This window comes from Nicotiana tomentosiformis, chromosome 9 (assembly GCF_000390325.3).
Source record: "Nicotiana tomentosiformis chromosome 9, ASM39032v3, whole genome shotgun sequence".
In the NCBI taxonomy this organism is placed as follows: domain Eukaryota; kingdom Viridiplantae; phylum Streptophyta; class Magnoliopsida; order Solanales; family Solanaceae; genus Nicotiana; species Nicotiana tomentosiformis.
The window spans coordinates 53,428,253-53,443,242 of NC_090820.1; the positions used below are offsets into that span (position 1 = coordinate 53,428,253).

General features: G+C 34.9%; 1 protein-coding gene across 1 annotated transcript; it reads left to right on the forward strand.

The window, feature by feature from the left end:
* The first annotated feature begins 4,406 nt into the window (after nt 1-4,406).
* Nucleotides 4,407-4,826, forward strand: LOC108947729 (protein PXR1-like). The gene has a single exon (XM_018775999.1). The coding sequence runs from the start codon at nt 4,407-4,409 to the stop codon at nt 4,824-4,826; it is 420 nt and encodes a 139-aa protein (XP_018631515.1).
* Nucleotides 4,827-14,990: the final 10,164 nt, after the last annotated feature.

The window sequence follows — 14,990 nt, forward strand, 5'->3', positions numbered from 1 at the left end:
ACCTATGAACTCTCCAAACCTTCAAATTGCCAACTTTCAGCAAATAGAGCCAAAACCTTCTAAGAACCTCCAAATCCAAATCTAAACATATGCACAAGTCCAAAATCACCATAGAAACCTACTTAAACCATCAAATCATGATTCTGAAGTTGTTTACTCAACATTCAAACCTTCCTCAACTCTAGTAACTTTAGCTTCCAAAATTGGAACTAAGTGTTCCAATTCACTCTCAAACCTTTCCAAAACCAAAGAAACCCTTCCCGCAAGTCACAAAACAACAAAAACAACATACGAGAGGCATTAAATAGGAGTACGGGGCTCAAATACACAAAATAATCGGTCGAGTCTTATATTCTCTCCCTCTTAAACAAACATTCGTCCTCGAACGGATTTTAAATCATACCTGGAATGCCAACAAGATGAGGATATTTGCTCCATATATCATGCTCGGTCTTCCAAGTCATTTCCTCTACCGGTCGACCTCTCCATTGAACCTTCACTAATGCAATCTCTTTTGATCTCAATTTACGATCCTGCTTATCCAAAATGGCCTTCATCAGCCAGATTCTCATCTAACTCCACTGAACTAAAATCCAACCCATGTGGCTGATCTTCATGATACTTTCAAAGCATGGAGACATGAAACACCGGATAAACTCCTAACAAGTTGGGTGGCAAAGCAAGTCTGTAAGCTACCTCACCAACTCTCCCTAACACCTCAAATAAACCAATATACCAAGGTCTCAACTTTCCATTCTTCCAAAATCTCATCATTCCCCTCATAGGCGAAACTCTAAGAAGAACCTTTTCACCATCCATGAAGGACACATCATGAACTGTCGTATAAGCATAACTCTTATGCCTGGACTGTGCTCTACGAAGCCGCTCTTGAATCAAATTCACCTTCTCCAAAGTATCACGAACCAAACCCAACAACCTAGCCTCACCAGGCTCAAACCAACCAACCAGAGAACGACATCGCCTCCCATATAATGCCTTATATGGAGCCATCTACATACTAGACTAGTAGTTGTTATTATAAGCAAACTCTACTAATGGTGGAAACTAACCCCACTGGTCTCTGAAATCAATAACACAAGCTCTCAACATATCCTCAAGGATTTGAATGGTCCGCTTGGATTGTCCATCCTTCTGAGGGATAAATGCAGTGCTCAACTCTACCTGCGTGCCCAACTCACGATGCACTACTAATCCAAAAATGAAATGCAAACTGCGCGCCCCGATCCAAAATGATAGAAACAGGCACGCCATGAAAAGGGATAATCTCTCTTTTGTAGATCTAAGCAAACTTCTCTATAGTGTAAGAAGTCATAACTAGAATGAAATGCGTAGACTTGGTCAATCTGTCCACAATGACCCAAACAGCGTCAAATATCCTCAAAGTTTGTGACAAAACTATCACAAAGTCCATAGTAACGCGACTTCCACTCCGATATATCTAACCTCTAAAGTAAACCACCCAGTCTATGATGCTCATACTTGACCTATTGACAATTCAAACACCACGAAACAAGACCAACAATGTCCTTCTTCATCATCTGGCACCAATAATGCTGCTTCAAGTCATGATACATCTTCGTAGCACCTGGATGAATAGAACACTATGAATTATGAGCCTCCTTAAGAATCAACTCCCTCAAATCATCCATACTAGGAACACAAATCTGGCTCTGAAGTCTCAATACACCATTTTTACCAATAGCCACCTCCATAACATCACCTCATAACACCGTGTCCTTAAGGACAAGAAAATGGGGATCATCATACTAGCGAGCCTTAATGCTCTCAAAAAAAGACGAGTGCACAACAACACAAGCAAAAACTCTACTAGGCTCAGAAATATCCAATCTCACGAATCTGTTGACTAAAGTCTGAACATCCATGGTCAAAGATCTCTCCACTACTAGAATAAATGCCAAACTCCTTATACTCTCCGCCTTTCTACTCAAAGCATTCGCTACCGCATTAGCCTTCCCCATGTGATACAAGATAGTGATATCATAATCCTTTAACAGCTCCAAACAACCTCCGCTGCCTCAAATTCAAATCCTCTTACTTGAATAGATGATGAGGACTCTGATGGTCAGTGTAAATCTCACATGACACATCGTACAAGTAGTTTCTTCGAATTTTGAGCGCATGCAGAATAGCCGCAAACTCAAAATCATGTACCGAATAGTTCTTCTCATGGGGCTTCAATTGGCGCGACGCATAGGCAATCACCCTACCGTTCTGCATTAACACATATCTAATGCCAAGTTCACAAGATGTAAAATTGACAAAATTCAATCTCTGATGAAGACATGTAAGAACTTGTTAATTGTCTAGATATATGTTGATGATATCAGTTTTAGAGCTACTAATGAATCCTTGTGTGAAGAGTTTGCAAAACTAATAGGAAGTGAGTTTGAAATAAGAATGATAGGAGAGCTAAACTTCTTCCTTGATTTACAAGTTAAGCAAACTGAGAACAGGATGATAATACATCAACAAGAGTACATGAAGGAACTGGTCAAAAGGTTTGAAATTGACAATGCAAAGATAATTGATACTCTTATAGCTACTGCTATTCAGTTAGACATGGATGAATCTGGCTCATTTATTGATGAAAAGTTATATGGGAGTATGATTGGATCTTTATTGTATTAACTACAAGTAGACCTAATATTGTATTTAGTGTTGGACTTTGTGCCAGGTTCCAATCAAATTCCAAATAGTCATATTTGAAAGCTATAAAGAGGTTCTTGAGGTATCTGAAAGGTACTCAAGACCTATTTCTTTGGATGAGGTGGTACTTTTGACTTAGTGGGATATGCAAATGCTGATTATGTTGAGTATCTGGTGGATATGAATATCATATATGTGATGTCTCACTTTCTATATTCATATTTGATCTTTTGGGCATAAAAAAAGTAAAATTTTATGGCCTTGTCAATTGCATAAGCTAAGTATGTTGTTGCAGCCTCGTAATGTGCCCAACTATTTGGATCAAACAATAGTTAGAAAAATATGGTATGGTGATTGAGCATGTTCTAATATTCTATGATAATACAAGTGTTGTGAACATGGCAAAGAATTCGGTTCGTCATACGAGGACAAAAAGTATTGATGTTAGGCACCATTTTTTGATAGACAATATGGAGAAGGGCCATATATCTATGGAGTTTTGCAAGACTAAAGAGCAAATTGCGAATATATTTACCAAAACTTTGAGTACAAATCATTATGAGAGGAACCACTTGAAGCTTGGATTGATCATGCTAAACTAAGCATATTCTTGATTCCCTCAATGATTAACTATGTTAAATTATTGTGTCTAAGTGTTAAAAATATCTAACTTAGTCTTATACTATAACAGGTATGCATACATGGCATGGTCAAGTAGCTTAGACAAGGTCTAATGATATTATCCCTATTCTTAGAAGACACCCTGCCATATTGAGGGAATCAGTCAAAAAATCTTGTTCTTTTGACGTTCAAGTATGTACCTTCTATCTAGCAATTAGTTGTATTAACTTGTTAAATTATCACGTCATAAAACTCATATTTTTAAATCAAATCTTGATCATATTTGTATCATAAAAAAGAGTAATCATAACTGCCATCAGTCCGCGTGAAAAAAACATATTCCTAGAACTACTAACTACACTTCTCTGTTGCCCAAATTAAAGCCAATCAAAACCGCCAGTTTTTTAATTCAAATCTTGGGCGTATCCATTTTTCTCTAGGAACCAGTTAGGAATTAAATCCTTTATTGAGTTGGTCAAGAACTATCAAATCATGTCCCCTTCCCCCTCCTGTTTAACTCCCTTTCTCACACCTAATCCCTCACAAGTCTCTCTATTAAATCTTCTTATCTCTAAGCTTAAACCGAAAAAGCAAGAAAACCCCTAAAATTTAGAATCTTTTAAATTTCTAATAACCCGATAATGTCGAACACCCAAATCCTTCCCAATTTGTTTCTTCTGAAACTTAGCACATCAAACTCTCTGGTGATGCTTCTCCCTTAAGACCCCAAACAGAAATTTCTCAATACCCTAATCCTATTCAAGAATAAAAGAATTCTACACCTACTACCAGGGAGGAGGCCACATATATTAGTGGAGACAGTAACAAAACTATGATAGTGGAGGAAGAGGGGGAGAAAGAAAAAGAAACTGATGAGGATGTGAGTAAGAGGGAAGGCGTTGGTGTTTCCTTGAAACCCTGGACAAAATTTAGGTTCTTCTAGAGATGTTGAGGGTACTAAGGAAATTATTATGAGTGGAGGTGCTGGTGAGATTGAAAATGCAATAGAGGCTGACAAAGAACCTGATTCTTTGGGTGTCAGTCTAGCTGAGACTTAGGGGTAAGTTGGTAAAGAAGAGGAAGAGGAAGGAGTGAACATGGAGAAAGAGGAAGATGACAACTTGACTATGGCTGAGAGGGTAAGAGATAACAAGAAAAGGTTATTGGCTAAGGATGTTAAGATCATCGTGAAGAGGGTAAAACAGTTTGCCAAGAAAGTGAAACCACATAATAAAAGAGCTCATACCACTAGGAGTAAACAGAAAGTCATTCTTGAGAAGGTTGCTGAAGCAAGCAAGAAAAAGAGAAAAGAGAGTGAAGAGTTTAGGATAAGGGGTGAGCCCTCTGATGTGGAGGCTATAGATCTGGAAAGTGATGAAGAAAAGGAGGTTGAGAAGGTCCCTCTAATAAGGAAGAAGAAAACAAATGCATCCGGAACTGCTAGCAAAAAGAAAAGGATTCCTTCGAAAAGGACTCCTGAAAAGGAAGAAGAAAGCAAGTTCATCTGGAACTGCTAGTAAGAAGAAGAGGACCCATACTAAAAGAAAGGAGACTTATCCTTTTAAGGAAGGGAGCATTTCCAAAATAAGAAGAAAAACAGAAGAAAAGGTTGCTTATGTTAGAAAAGGTATGTAGTTCAGTGGACTATCTATGTTGAAGGGAAGGGTGATAGACCCGAAGATTGTTAGAGAGTCATGGATGAAAGAATTAGTGGAGAAGCTGAAATTTCAGAAGTGGACTCATATATTTATTGGTGCAGTTCCAGTAGATAATGAGGAGGAAGTGTGCCAGTTCTACTCTAACTTTCAATTGTTGCAAAATAATACTATGAGTACCACAGTGAAAGGAGTAGAAGTAACCTTCAATGATGAGAAGCTAATACAGATCTTGAGGGTTCCTACCAATGAGTTTGACACTTATGTCAAATGTAACTGGCTAAAGATAGAATAAGAGGAGATAAAAAAGTTGTACTTGACTGCCAAGTACACGTAGGAAAGAGACCATGATAGTCCAACAAGGTGTACAAGGGGGAAATGAACCCGATTCATAAATTGTTGTATGAGTTTTTGAATAAGTGTGTGTTATCTGGATCAAAAAGGAGAAATGAATCTACTGCTCTAGATCTGGCGGTGATGGAGATGCTTGATAATGATCAGGCACATATCAAGGGCATCCACTCTGTCAAATGGAAAGCAACCTAGTCCCTGGTCACCTTTTAAGCCCAGTCCAAACCCAGTCCCTTTTATGACTAGTTTGGTTGTTGTTTCTGTGTACTCTTTGTTTTAATGGCAATGTTAGCAGGTTTTTGTAATTCTTTATTATATTGGGCCTTTGAGGCTTAATTGGTTCGATATTAATGGAAATTTCAGTTTTGATTTGATGAGTTCTCACACATGGATAATATCCTTATATTTACGTTTGAACTCTTGATTTATGTGCATGTTAGTATATCCCAAGTTACCATGAGTTTGATATTTCTAATTCTTACTTTTGATTCTACTGACGCTTTATTTTTTGATGATGCTAAAAGGAAAAAGTTAAGGATGTGCACATATCTCTTTGTTATTTATCAACGAACTTGGTCTCTCTATATATGTCTCTATGTACTTGATGAAATTATTTTAACCTGTCTGTTTGTAGGAAAAAATTTGAACCAACATAGTTCTTACGCCTAACTATCTATAGAGTTGCAATGAATGAAAGGTGAGTTCCTACACTTATGCAAAACAGACGTCGTGAAGGACAAATGCTAACTATGAAACTGGTTCTTATGCAAAAAGTTGCACATGGGTTTGTCATCATCAAAAAGGAGGAATTTGTTGAGCTGCGCATATATTATTTTTATGATTAATAAATAGCTATGAAAGAACCAGATCTCTTGAAGTCTATCGATCGAAAGTTGAAAGTTGTTTCCTCATGTAAGTTGGTTTGAGATGGAAAATCGATTCATGTTGATAGTCAGGAGGATCTTAATCGTGGGCTACAAGGAATATATTAGTTGGAGAATTTGTGGTCAATAAGGATTCATTAATTATGGGAATTGCATGAAAAGAAAAAGCGTGAGAAGGAGTCTTTTAAGGAAATAAAATAGAATCCTTTTAGGATTATTTATCCTTAAGAGCGGACTGAATTATTTTAGGTATTTTAGGTATTCAAGCTGCTCAGCTGAAAAACCAGGTCCAGAAGACAAAGTTGCTTAAGTTCTTTAGTTGTTTAGGTTTGAGTCATTGCTCTTCAATTGTAACCTATTTATAATCGTAGGTTATCAAAATCTGAAGATTTTGTTAGCTATCCAGACTAGAGTTTCTAGTCTTGAAAGGGGTAGCTATAATTGGATTGATTGTAGGAGTTAAGGTTCTAGAGTTAGTCCTTTTAGTTATTGAGTTGTAACATAAAATCGCTCTTTGAAGCTAGTGAAGTTTTTATGCAAATCCTACAAGGATAGATTGTGGTTTTTACTCCCTTGAACAAGGAGGTTTTTTACGTAAAAATTATTATATTATTTAATTTCCGCGCTTTACTTTTTATTTGTGTCTAGATTTCTTATGTTAAAGAACTAGGTCTTTAACAGGCGAAGAATTTGGTAAGATAAAATTTACCCTCCTCTTGTATCTAGGTGCATCCTAAAATAACGTAGTGCAAATTTTTTACGAAAAAATCTTTAAAATAGTACATGAACCTTTCGTAAAGATTAGATTTCTTTATTTTTGTCGGGTCCAGATTTCTCAAAAGATTGTTCAGATAACATTTGTGAGATGTGAATTTCTTGGGGGATTTGCATCTATACCCGATTTTTGGGTTACTTTTTAATCTATACCCGCTTTGCAAAAAAGAATTGCAAGCGTACCCACTTTTCGGGTAACTTCAGACATACGGACCTGAAGTAGCAAAGATTTATGTCTGAAGTTTGAACTTCAGAATGTTTTGCCTGAAGTGTAACCTTATCAAAGCAAAACTTCAGATATTTTTGCCTGAAGTTTGGCCTGACTTGCAAAGGCAATCACGCAAACTTCAGTTCATAGTGCAATGGAAAACTTCTGTTCAATAATTGCTAAACTTTAGCAATTTTGGCTGAAATTTTTATTTTGTAATTGCTGAACTTCAGCATTCTAGGAGCTGAAGTTTGTTTAGTATCTGCTGAACTTCGGCATTTTAGGAGCTGAAGTTTGTTTAGTATTTGCTGAACTTCAGCTCCTAGAGGATGCACTTCAGTTCAATAATTGCTGAACTTCAGCAATTTTGGCTGAAGTTTTTATTTTATAATTGCTGAACTTCAGCATTCTAGGAGCTGAAGTTTGTTTAGTATCTGCTGAACTTCAGTATTTTAGGAGCTGAAGTTTTTTTTAGTATTTGCTGAACTTCAGCTCCTAGAGGATGTACTTCAGTTCAATAATTGCTGAACTTCAGCAATTTTGGCTGAAATTTTTGTTTTGTAATTGCTGAACTTCAGCATTCTAGGAGCTGAAATTTGTTTAGTATCTGCTGAACTTCAGCATTTCAGGAGCTGAAGTTTGTTTAGTACTTGATGAACTTCAACTCCTAGAGGATGTACTTCAGTGCTTGGGTCCTTTTGGGTAATATTCCAAGCAGTCAACTTGAACTTCCCGCCGTCCATCCTCATACCATGAAGGAAGGTATCAGTGGGTTCATCAAAACTTTGTCATAGTGGCTTCCCTGACAAATCATCAATTAAACCAAGTTTCCTGAATCCAAGAGCTTCGCTTTATGTGAAGAAGATGCACTTGTGTCTACTTGTGTTCAGAAATATGAGTTCCTTGAAGTTGTTTAATATCACTCGAAGAAGAAGAAGAAGGGGGAGAAGAAGAAGAAAACGAAGGAGGAGAAGGAGGAGGAGAAAGAGGTCTGAAGTTGTTTAAAAAGTGGGTACAAATTAAAACATTTTTAAAAAGTGAGTATAGGTTAAATGGGGGCGACCAAATAGATCTCCCGTGCAATTTTTACTAATTTCTTCATGCAGTGAATCTTTAACACGCCGGAAAATATTTTTATCCACCCTTCTTCTATTCTGGGCAAGAAGGACCAGTGCACCTAACACTAAGATAAGTGAAATAACTTTCAAACAACGTGAAATTGTTAAAACAAATTATAGCCTAAGAAAATTTCAAGCAGTCGTAATCCAGTGAAAATGTCAACGTAATTTAAGCTGATAATATCCATTATACGTTTATTAGGAAAAAAACGTAGGGGTCACTAACAGAATTTATAAATTATGGGCGCTCAATTATCTTTAACGTGGAGTTATTACTTCCCGAGATCCAGTGCACATCAATGTAACGTGCAGTGCAGGGCCGGCTCTAATGCTTTAGCTAATAAAGCTTGTGCCTTAGGCCAAATTTGGGGGACCTATTTTCTAGAAATAATAGGTATATAATTATTTTAATGAAATAAAATTTAGATTTTTTAGTATAAAAGTAGACTTTTCATATAAAAGGAAAGAATTGTTTTTAGATACGTAAATAAAGTAACAGTTTGACTACTTAAAAATGGGTAGTATCAATAATTTTTCTAGCATTTGAATTGAAATTGATTTGATAAGAAAAAATAGTACAAGTAGAAGATACTATATACTCAACCAAATAAAAGGGCTTGATTTTTTTTTTTTCAATTGTTTATATTGCTTAAAGAATAGTGTCATCATTTTCTATAACAGTTCCCTCAACGGGAACAAGTTTTTTAAAATTAAAATTATCAAATCTTAGCTAAGATCAACAATGTCTCAAGATTTGCTACAATATCAATTGAAAAGGATTTATTGGAAGAGATCGACTATAAAAATAATTATTAATAATTTTGCATCTCAAAAGGATAGAAGAATTGAATTCAAATAAAAATATATATTATAATATTTTTAAAAACAAAAAATAAACCTCATATTAAATTTTGACTTTAGGAAACATAAGAGCTGAGACGCCCCTGATGCAGTGTTTAGGTCAAGAAGGTGGTGCTTGAGAATCCAGTAGCTGCTGGAATTTTGCTAAATAGATAAAAACATGTTTAAATAAGGAGTTGTACGTTTGCATCCTTTCAATATAAGTTGGTTCTTTTTCTATATAAATTATTAATGTTGATTCTGCACACAAAAGTTACTTTTAGTAGGCGTTTGGACATAAGAATTGTAAAATTCCAAAAATAAGTGAAAATGGTATTTGAAAATTAGATTTGTGTTTGGACATGAATATAATTTTGGGTTGTTTTTGAAATTTTGTGAGTAATCTGAGTGAAAATTTTGAAAAATAACTTTTTGAAATTTTTCAAAATTTCAAAAAATTCCAATCAAGTGAAAATTGAAAATTTTATGAACAAACACTGATTTCGAAAAAATGTGAAATTTTTTTTAAAAAAAAGAAAAAAATTCTCATGTCCAAACGGGCTCTTAGTTTTGCACCGATTACCAACTATTTTATCTCTTCTCCTTCAAAAACGCTCTTCTTCTCCAAATTTCTGCACTAAAACCAAAAAGTATTTCTTGCTTTCTTAAGTAAATTTTTCCGCTATTTGCTTATTCAAAAATCTTGTCATATTCAATAAAGTTATATATGTTATAAATAGAATTGTACTATAGGTGAATGTTTATCTTTTAGAGAGTTTGTTACTTTGTGACTAAGTTATTTTTCTATATAAATAGAGGAATTTTATCCCATTGTAATTCACCTCAAATCAATAGAATTCTCTCTCTTTCTTTGCAATATTCTTCTTTTCTTTATTGTTTTATTTCACGTTATCAGCACGAGACTCTACCGTCTTAAGAAACTCTTTGAGAAGACTAAGATATAACTTTCTTTTCCTCTTTTAGCTATGACTGATATTATGAAACGAAAGTTCGTTGCCCTTGAAATTTTGGGTAAGAACTATATATCATGGGTGTTGGATACTGAAATCCAGTTAGATACAATAGGTCTTAGAGACGCCATTAAAGATAAAAATAAAGCATCTACCCAAGATTGTGCTAAGACCTTAATTTTCTTACGCCATCACCTTGATGAAGGGTTGAAAATAGAATATTTCACAATCAAAGATCCACTTGTTTTGTGAAATGGATTAAAGAAAAGATATAACAACTTAAAGTTAGTCACAGTTCCACAAGCACGATATGATTGGGCTCATCTGAGACTCCAAGACTTTAAGTCTATTTCTAAATACAATTCGGCGATGTTTAGAATTACTTCTAAATTGAAATTTTGTGGAGATAATATTAGTGACTATGATATGCTTGAAAAAACGTTCACAACTTTTCATGCCTCCAATAAGGTCCTGCAACAGCAGTATCGAGAGAAAAGTTTCAAGAAGTACTCTGAGTTGATTTTTCTTGCTTAACTAAACAATGAGTTGCTCATAAGAAATTACGATAATCGAGCCATTGGGTCTACACCATTGCCCGAACTGAATGAGGTGTATTTCCATTATGCTAAGCGTGGAAAAGGTCGTGGCCTTGTGCGTGGTTGTGGCCAAGGAAGAAATTTTCCTAGTGTTAATCATCCCCTAAAGGAAAATAACCACTAAAAGTAGAAAGGGAAAGATGAGAAGCCAAAAGCAAAGAGTTCAAAAACTGAATGTTATCGTTGCGGTGGAAAAGGGCATTGGGCAAATATTTATTGTACACCAAGGTATTTGGTTGAGCTTTATCAAGCATCTTTAAAGAATAAAGGTCCTGAATCTAATTTTGTCTCTGACAATAAATTTGACATCATCCGCTTGGATGTGGCAGATCTATTTGAGCACCCTGATGGAAAAATAGACCACTTGATTGGTGATGGATCGGTGGTTAAAGATGATTGAGTAGTTTGATTTTTATTTTTGTCTATTTATAGTAGCTAGTGAATAAATATCATGTAATCACAGTTCTTTACATGAGTAATAGTCATTAGTATCAATTAGTATTACTTATTTTATGGAACAGTGTTAATTCATTTCGATTAAATATAGTTTTAGTATTCATTTTAAAGAAATCAATAATAGTATGTTTTGGTGCATAGCACGTTGTTACCTTTTCCTAATTGCATAATGCATGTGGGTAATTAGTTATTTGTGATTGTAATTCCAGTGATATCTCGTTGAACTTTGTCATCTTGTTTTCTTTTTGGCCTCTTTATGCTTACCAATAATAAATTATAGTATATTTCATGATCTTTTCAGTGATTTATTGTTTGTTTTCCCTGGTAAGTTCCGAAGAGGATTTTGACGTTAAGAATTGACGGAGAACTGTTAACTGGAAAGATATTAAATGAGTTTCGAAGACGTGACAATAGTGATGTGTGACATACCCCAAGGAAGTACACGTCCTCTTTTGAAAATTATAAAATTTTGTAATTTTCAGTCACTGTCAATTAATAGGAACTTTGAAAAATAAACTGCGAATAGTACAAAAATACATCCAGTAATTAGACTTTTTAAAATGTATTACTGTTTACGAGCCATCAAGATCGAATGAAGCGTTGCTTAACAAAATTATAGTAGTATATGATCGAATCTAAGAGTTTAAACCGGTACAAAAGTAAACATCGTATACATGGAAATAAATTTATTGTAGTTGTATTAGTCACATGTGTAGTGTACTCATAATTGTATTATTTTTAGCTACGTAATTATTTGTATCATAATCAGAGTTTGCTCAAAATTGCATTAAAAGTCATTATTGAACCATTGATTTAACTTTGTTTCTTTTCCTTTTTCTCTGAAAATACTAATGTTTATTCGTATATTTCCTTTTATATGTCAAACCATGGGAAGCAAATATGGATATCTCTCAAAGAAAACTTGGATCAAAGTACAATTATAAAAATATTTGTTTAATTGATTCATGTACGACACATACAATATTCAAAGAGAAGAAATATTTCTCTCGTTTAAGTTTGTGTATGGCAGATGTTACTATAATTTCTAGTAGTAGTAATTTAATTTAAGGTTGTGGAAGAGCTACTCTAACTCTGCCTAGGGGAACAATACTTATCATAGATAATGTAATATTCTCCTCCAAGTCCAGGAGGAACTTGTTGAGTTTTAAAGATATCCGACAAAATGGATATCATATTGAGACAATAGATGAGAATAATCTTGAATATCTCATCGTTACCAAGAATGTCTCTGGCCAGAAAGGGTTATTGACAAGTTCACATCTTTATCTTATGGCTTGTATTGGACAAAAATTAGTGCAATTGAGGCACATTCTATCGTAAACTAAAATGTTACTGATTTCAATGTTTTTGTACTTTCGCATGATCGATTGGGACATTATAATGAGATAAGTTATAGAAAACTCAAATGGGCATCCATTAAATAATTAAAAAAATCTTTTAAATAATAAACTTTCTTGCACTTCTCATTACCAAGGCAAGTTAATTATTAGACCATCACCAACAAAGGTTGGGATTGAGTTTCCTGTGTTTTTGGAATGTATACAAGGAGATATTTGTGGACCTATTCACCCACCTAGTGGGTCGTTTAGATATTTTATAGTCTTAATAGATGCATCTTCTAGATGGTCTCATGTATGCCTATTGTCATCTCACAACCTAGCGTTTGAAAAATTAATGGCACAAATAATTCGATTACGGTCACAATTCCCTGGCAATCCAATTAAGTCTATTCGACTTGATAATGCTGCAGAGCTTTCATCCCAAGCATTTAATGATTATTGCTTATCAATTGGGATAAAAGTGGAACATCATGTAGCTCATGTTCACACTCAAGATGGCCTTGCAGAATCTTTGATTTAATGCCTGCAATTGATAGCAAGACCATTACTCATGCAAACGAGGTTGCCCACTTCTGTTTGGGGTCATGTCATTTTGCATGCAGCAATGCTAGTTCGTCTCACACTAACAAATCATCATAAATATCCCTGTTGCAATTAATTTTGGGTCATGAACCTAATATATCTCATTTAAGAATTTTTTTTTATGCGCAGTATATGTGCATGTAGCACAGTCATATTGTACCAAGATGTGTTCCCCAAGAAGGTTAGGAATATATGTTGGTTTTGAATCGCCCTCCATTATTCACTACCTCGAAACATTAATGTGAGCTTTATTCACTGCTCGATTTGCAGATTGTCGATTCAATGAGACTTTTTTCCCAAAATTAGGGGGAGAAAATGGTGAAATCAAACGAAATATTTTGTGAAAAATCCATCATTGTCTCATCTTGATCCATGTGCCTCTATTTGGAAAAAATAGGTGCAAAAGATTATCCATTTGCAAAAAATAACAAATCAAATGACAGATGCATTTACGGATCTGAAACGAATAATAAAATCACATATCCCTATAGAGAATGTTCCAATCTGTATTGATGTCCCTGTTAGACAGTCTTCTAGTGTCATAGCTAATGAGTCAAAAGCACACCTAAAGCGTGGCAGACCGTTGGGTTCTACGGATTAAAATCCAAGAAAAAGAAAATAAATGATCAAGATGACACTATGAAAGAGTCTCATAAAGAAATCCATGATTTAACCAATCCTGAGATTCATGAGGAAATCAATGAGCCTGAGACTCAAGAAAATAAGGAACTATCAATAAATCCAATCGATATTGAGACGAATTTGAATCGATTGGATATAGTGGTGGATTATATCTTTGCATATAATGTTGCATCTCGCATTATGCAAGATACTGAGGATCTTGAACCTCAATCTGTTAGAGAATGTCGACAATTGATTGGCCAAAATGGCAAGAAACAATACAATCAGAGTTGAATTCACTTGCGAAACGTAAAGTTGTTGGGCCTATAGTCCAAACGCCTAACGGTGTTAAGCCTATTGGCTATAAATGGGTCTTTGTACGTAAGAGGAATGAGAAAATGAAGTACAAAGATATAAGGCGCTCCTTGTTGCACAAGGATTTTCACAAAGGACTGATGTCGATTATGAAGAGACATATTCACCTTTTATGGATGTAATAACTTTAGCTCATTAGTTTTGTTGTCCATGAAAAGCTTGACTTGCATTTAATGGATGTTGTTATATCCTACCTTTATGGCTCACTTGATAATGAGATACACATGAAAATTTTTGAATGATTTAAAATGTCTAACGCACATAAAAGGTATTGAAACGGTTTTACATAGATGGAGCGCATCCATTAAGTACTCCGATGGTTGTTCGATCATTTGATGTGAATAAGGATCCGTTCCGACCTCAAAAAAAAATAAAGAGCTTCTTGGCCCTGAAGATTCATATCTTAGTGCAATATTCTTCTTTTCTTTATTGTCTTATTTCAATATACATAAAATTTCATAGCAATCTCATGAAAGAGAAGAAACAAATATCTTTTTTAGAAAAAAACGTTCTAACGTGTTTCTAAGTTTTAAATCTTTAGAACATTTAGAAAAAACGTTCTAACGTGTTTCTAAGCTTTAAATCTTTAGAACTTAGAACCGCCCATTCCGGCCTAATATTTGGCACAAAATGGCCCAACTCCCATTTTATTGCCCGCTTTAGCTAATGTGTTGCATTGTAGGCAATGTTTTTCTCTGCAAATGAGGTGCTTCTTCTTTTGTCAATAAAGGTACCAGTGTTGGTTGTTGTGATAATAGTGGTTGAACGGTGGAGCTACAATGATGTTTAACTGGAAAGACGATGGTGTCTTGGGTTGGGAATGATTGTATGTAGGAGGTATATATCTGTGTATATCCATATATATCGGTGTATACACATGGACATACAT

Excerpts from the sequence above, each read along its gene's own strand:
- LOC108947729 (XM_018775999.1), top strand. The coding sequence starts at position 4,407 with ATGGAGAAAGAGGAAGATGACAACTTGACTATGGCTGAGAGGGTAAGA.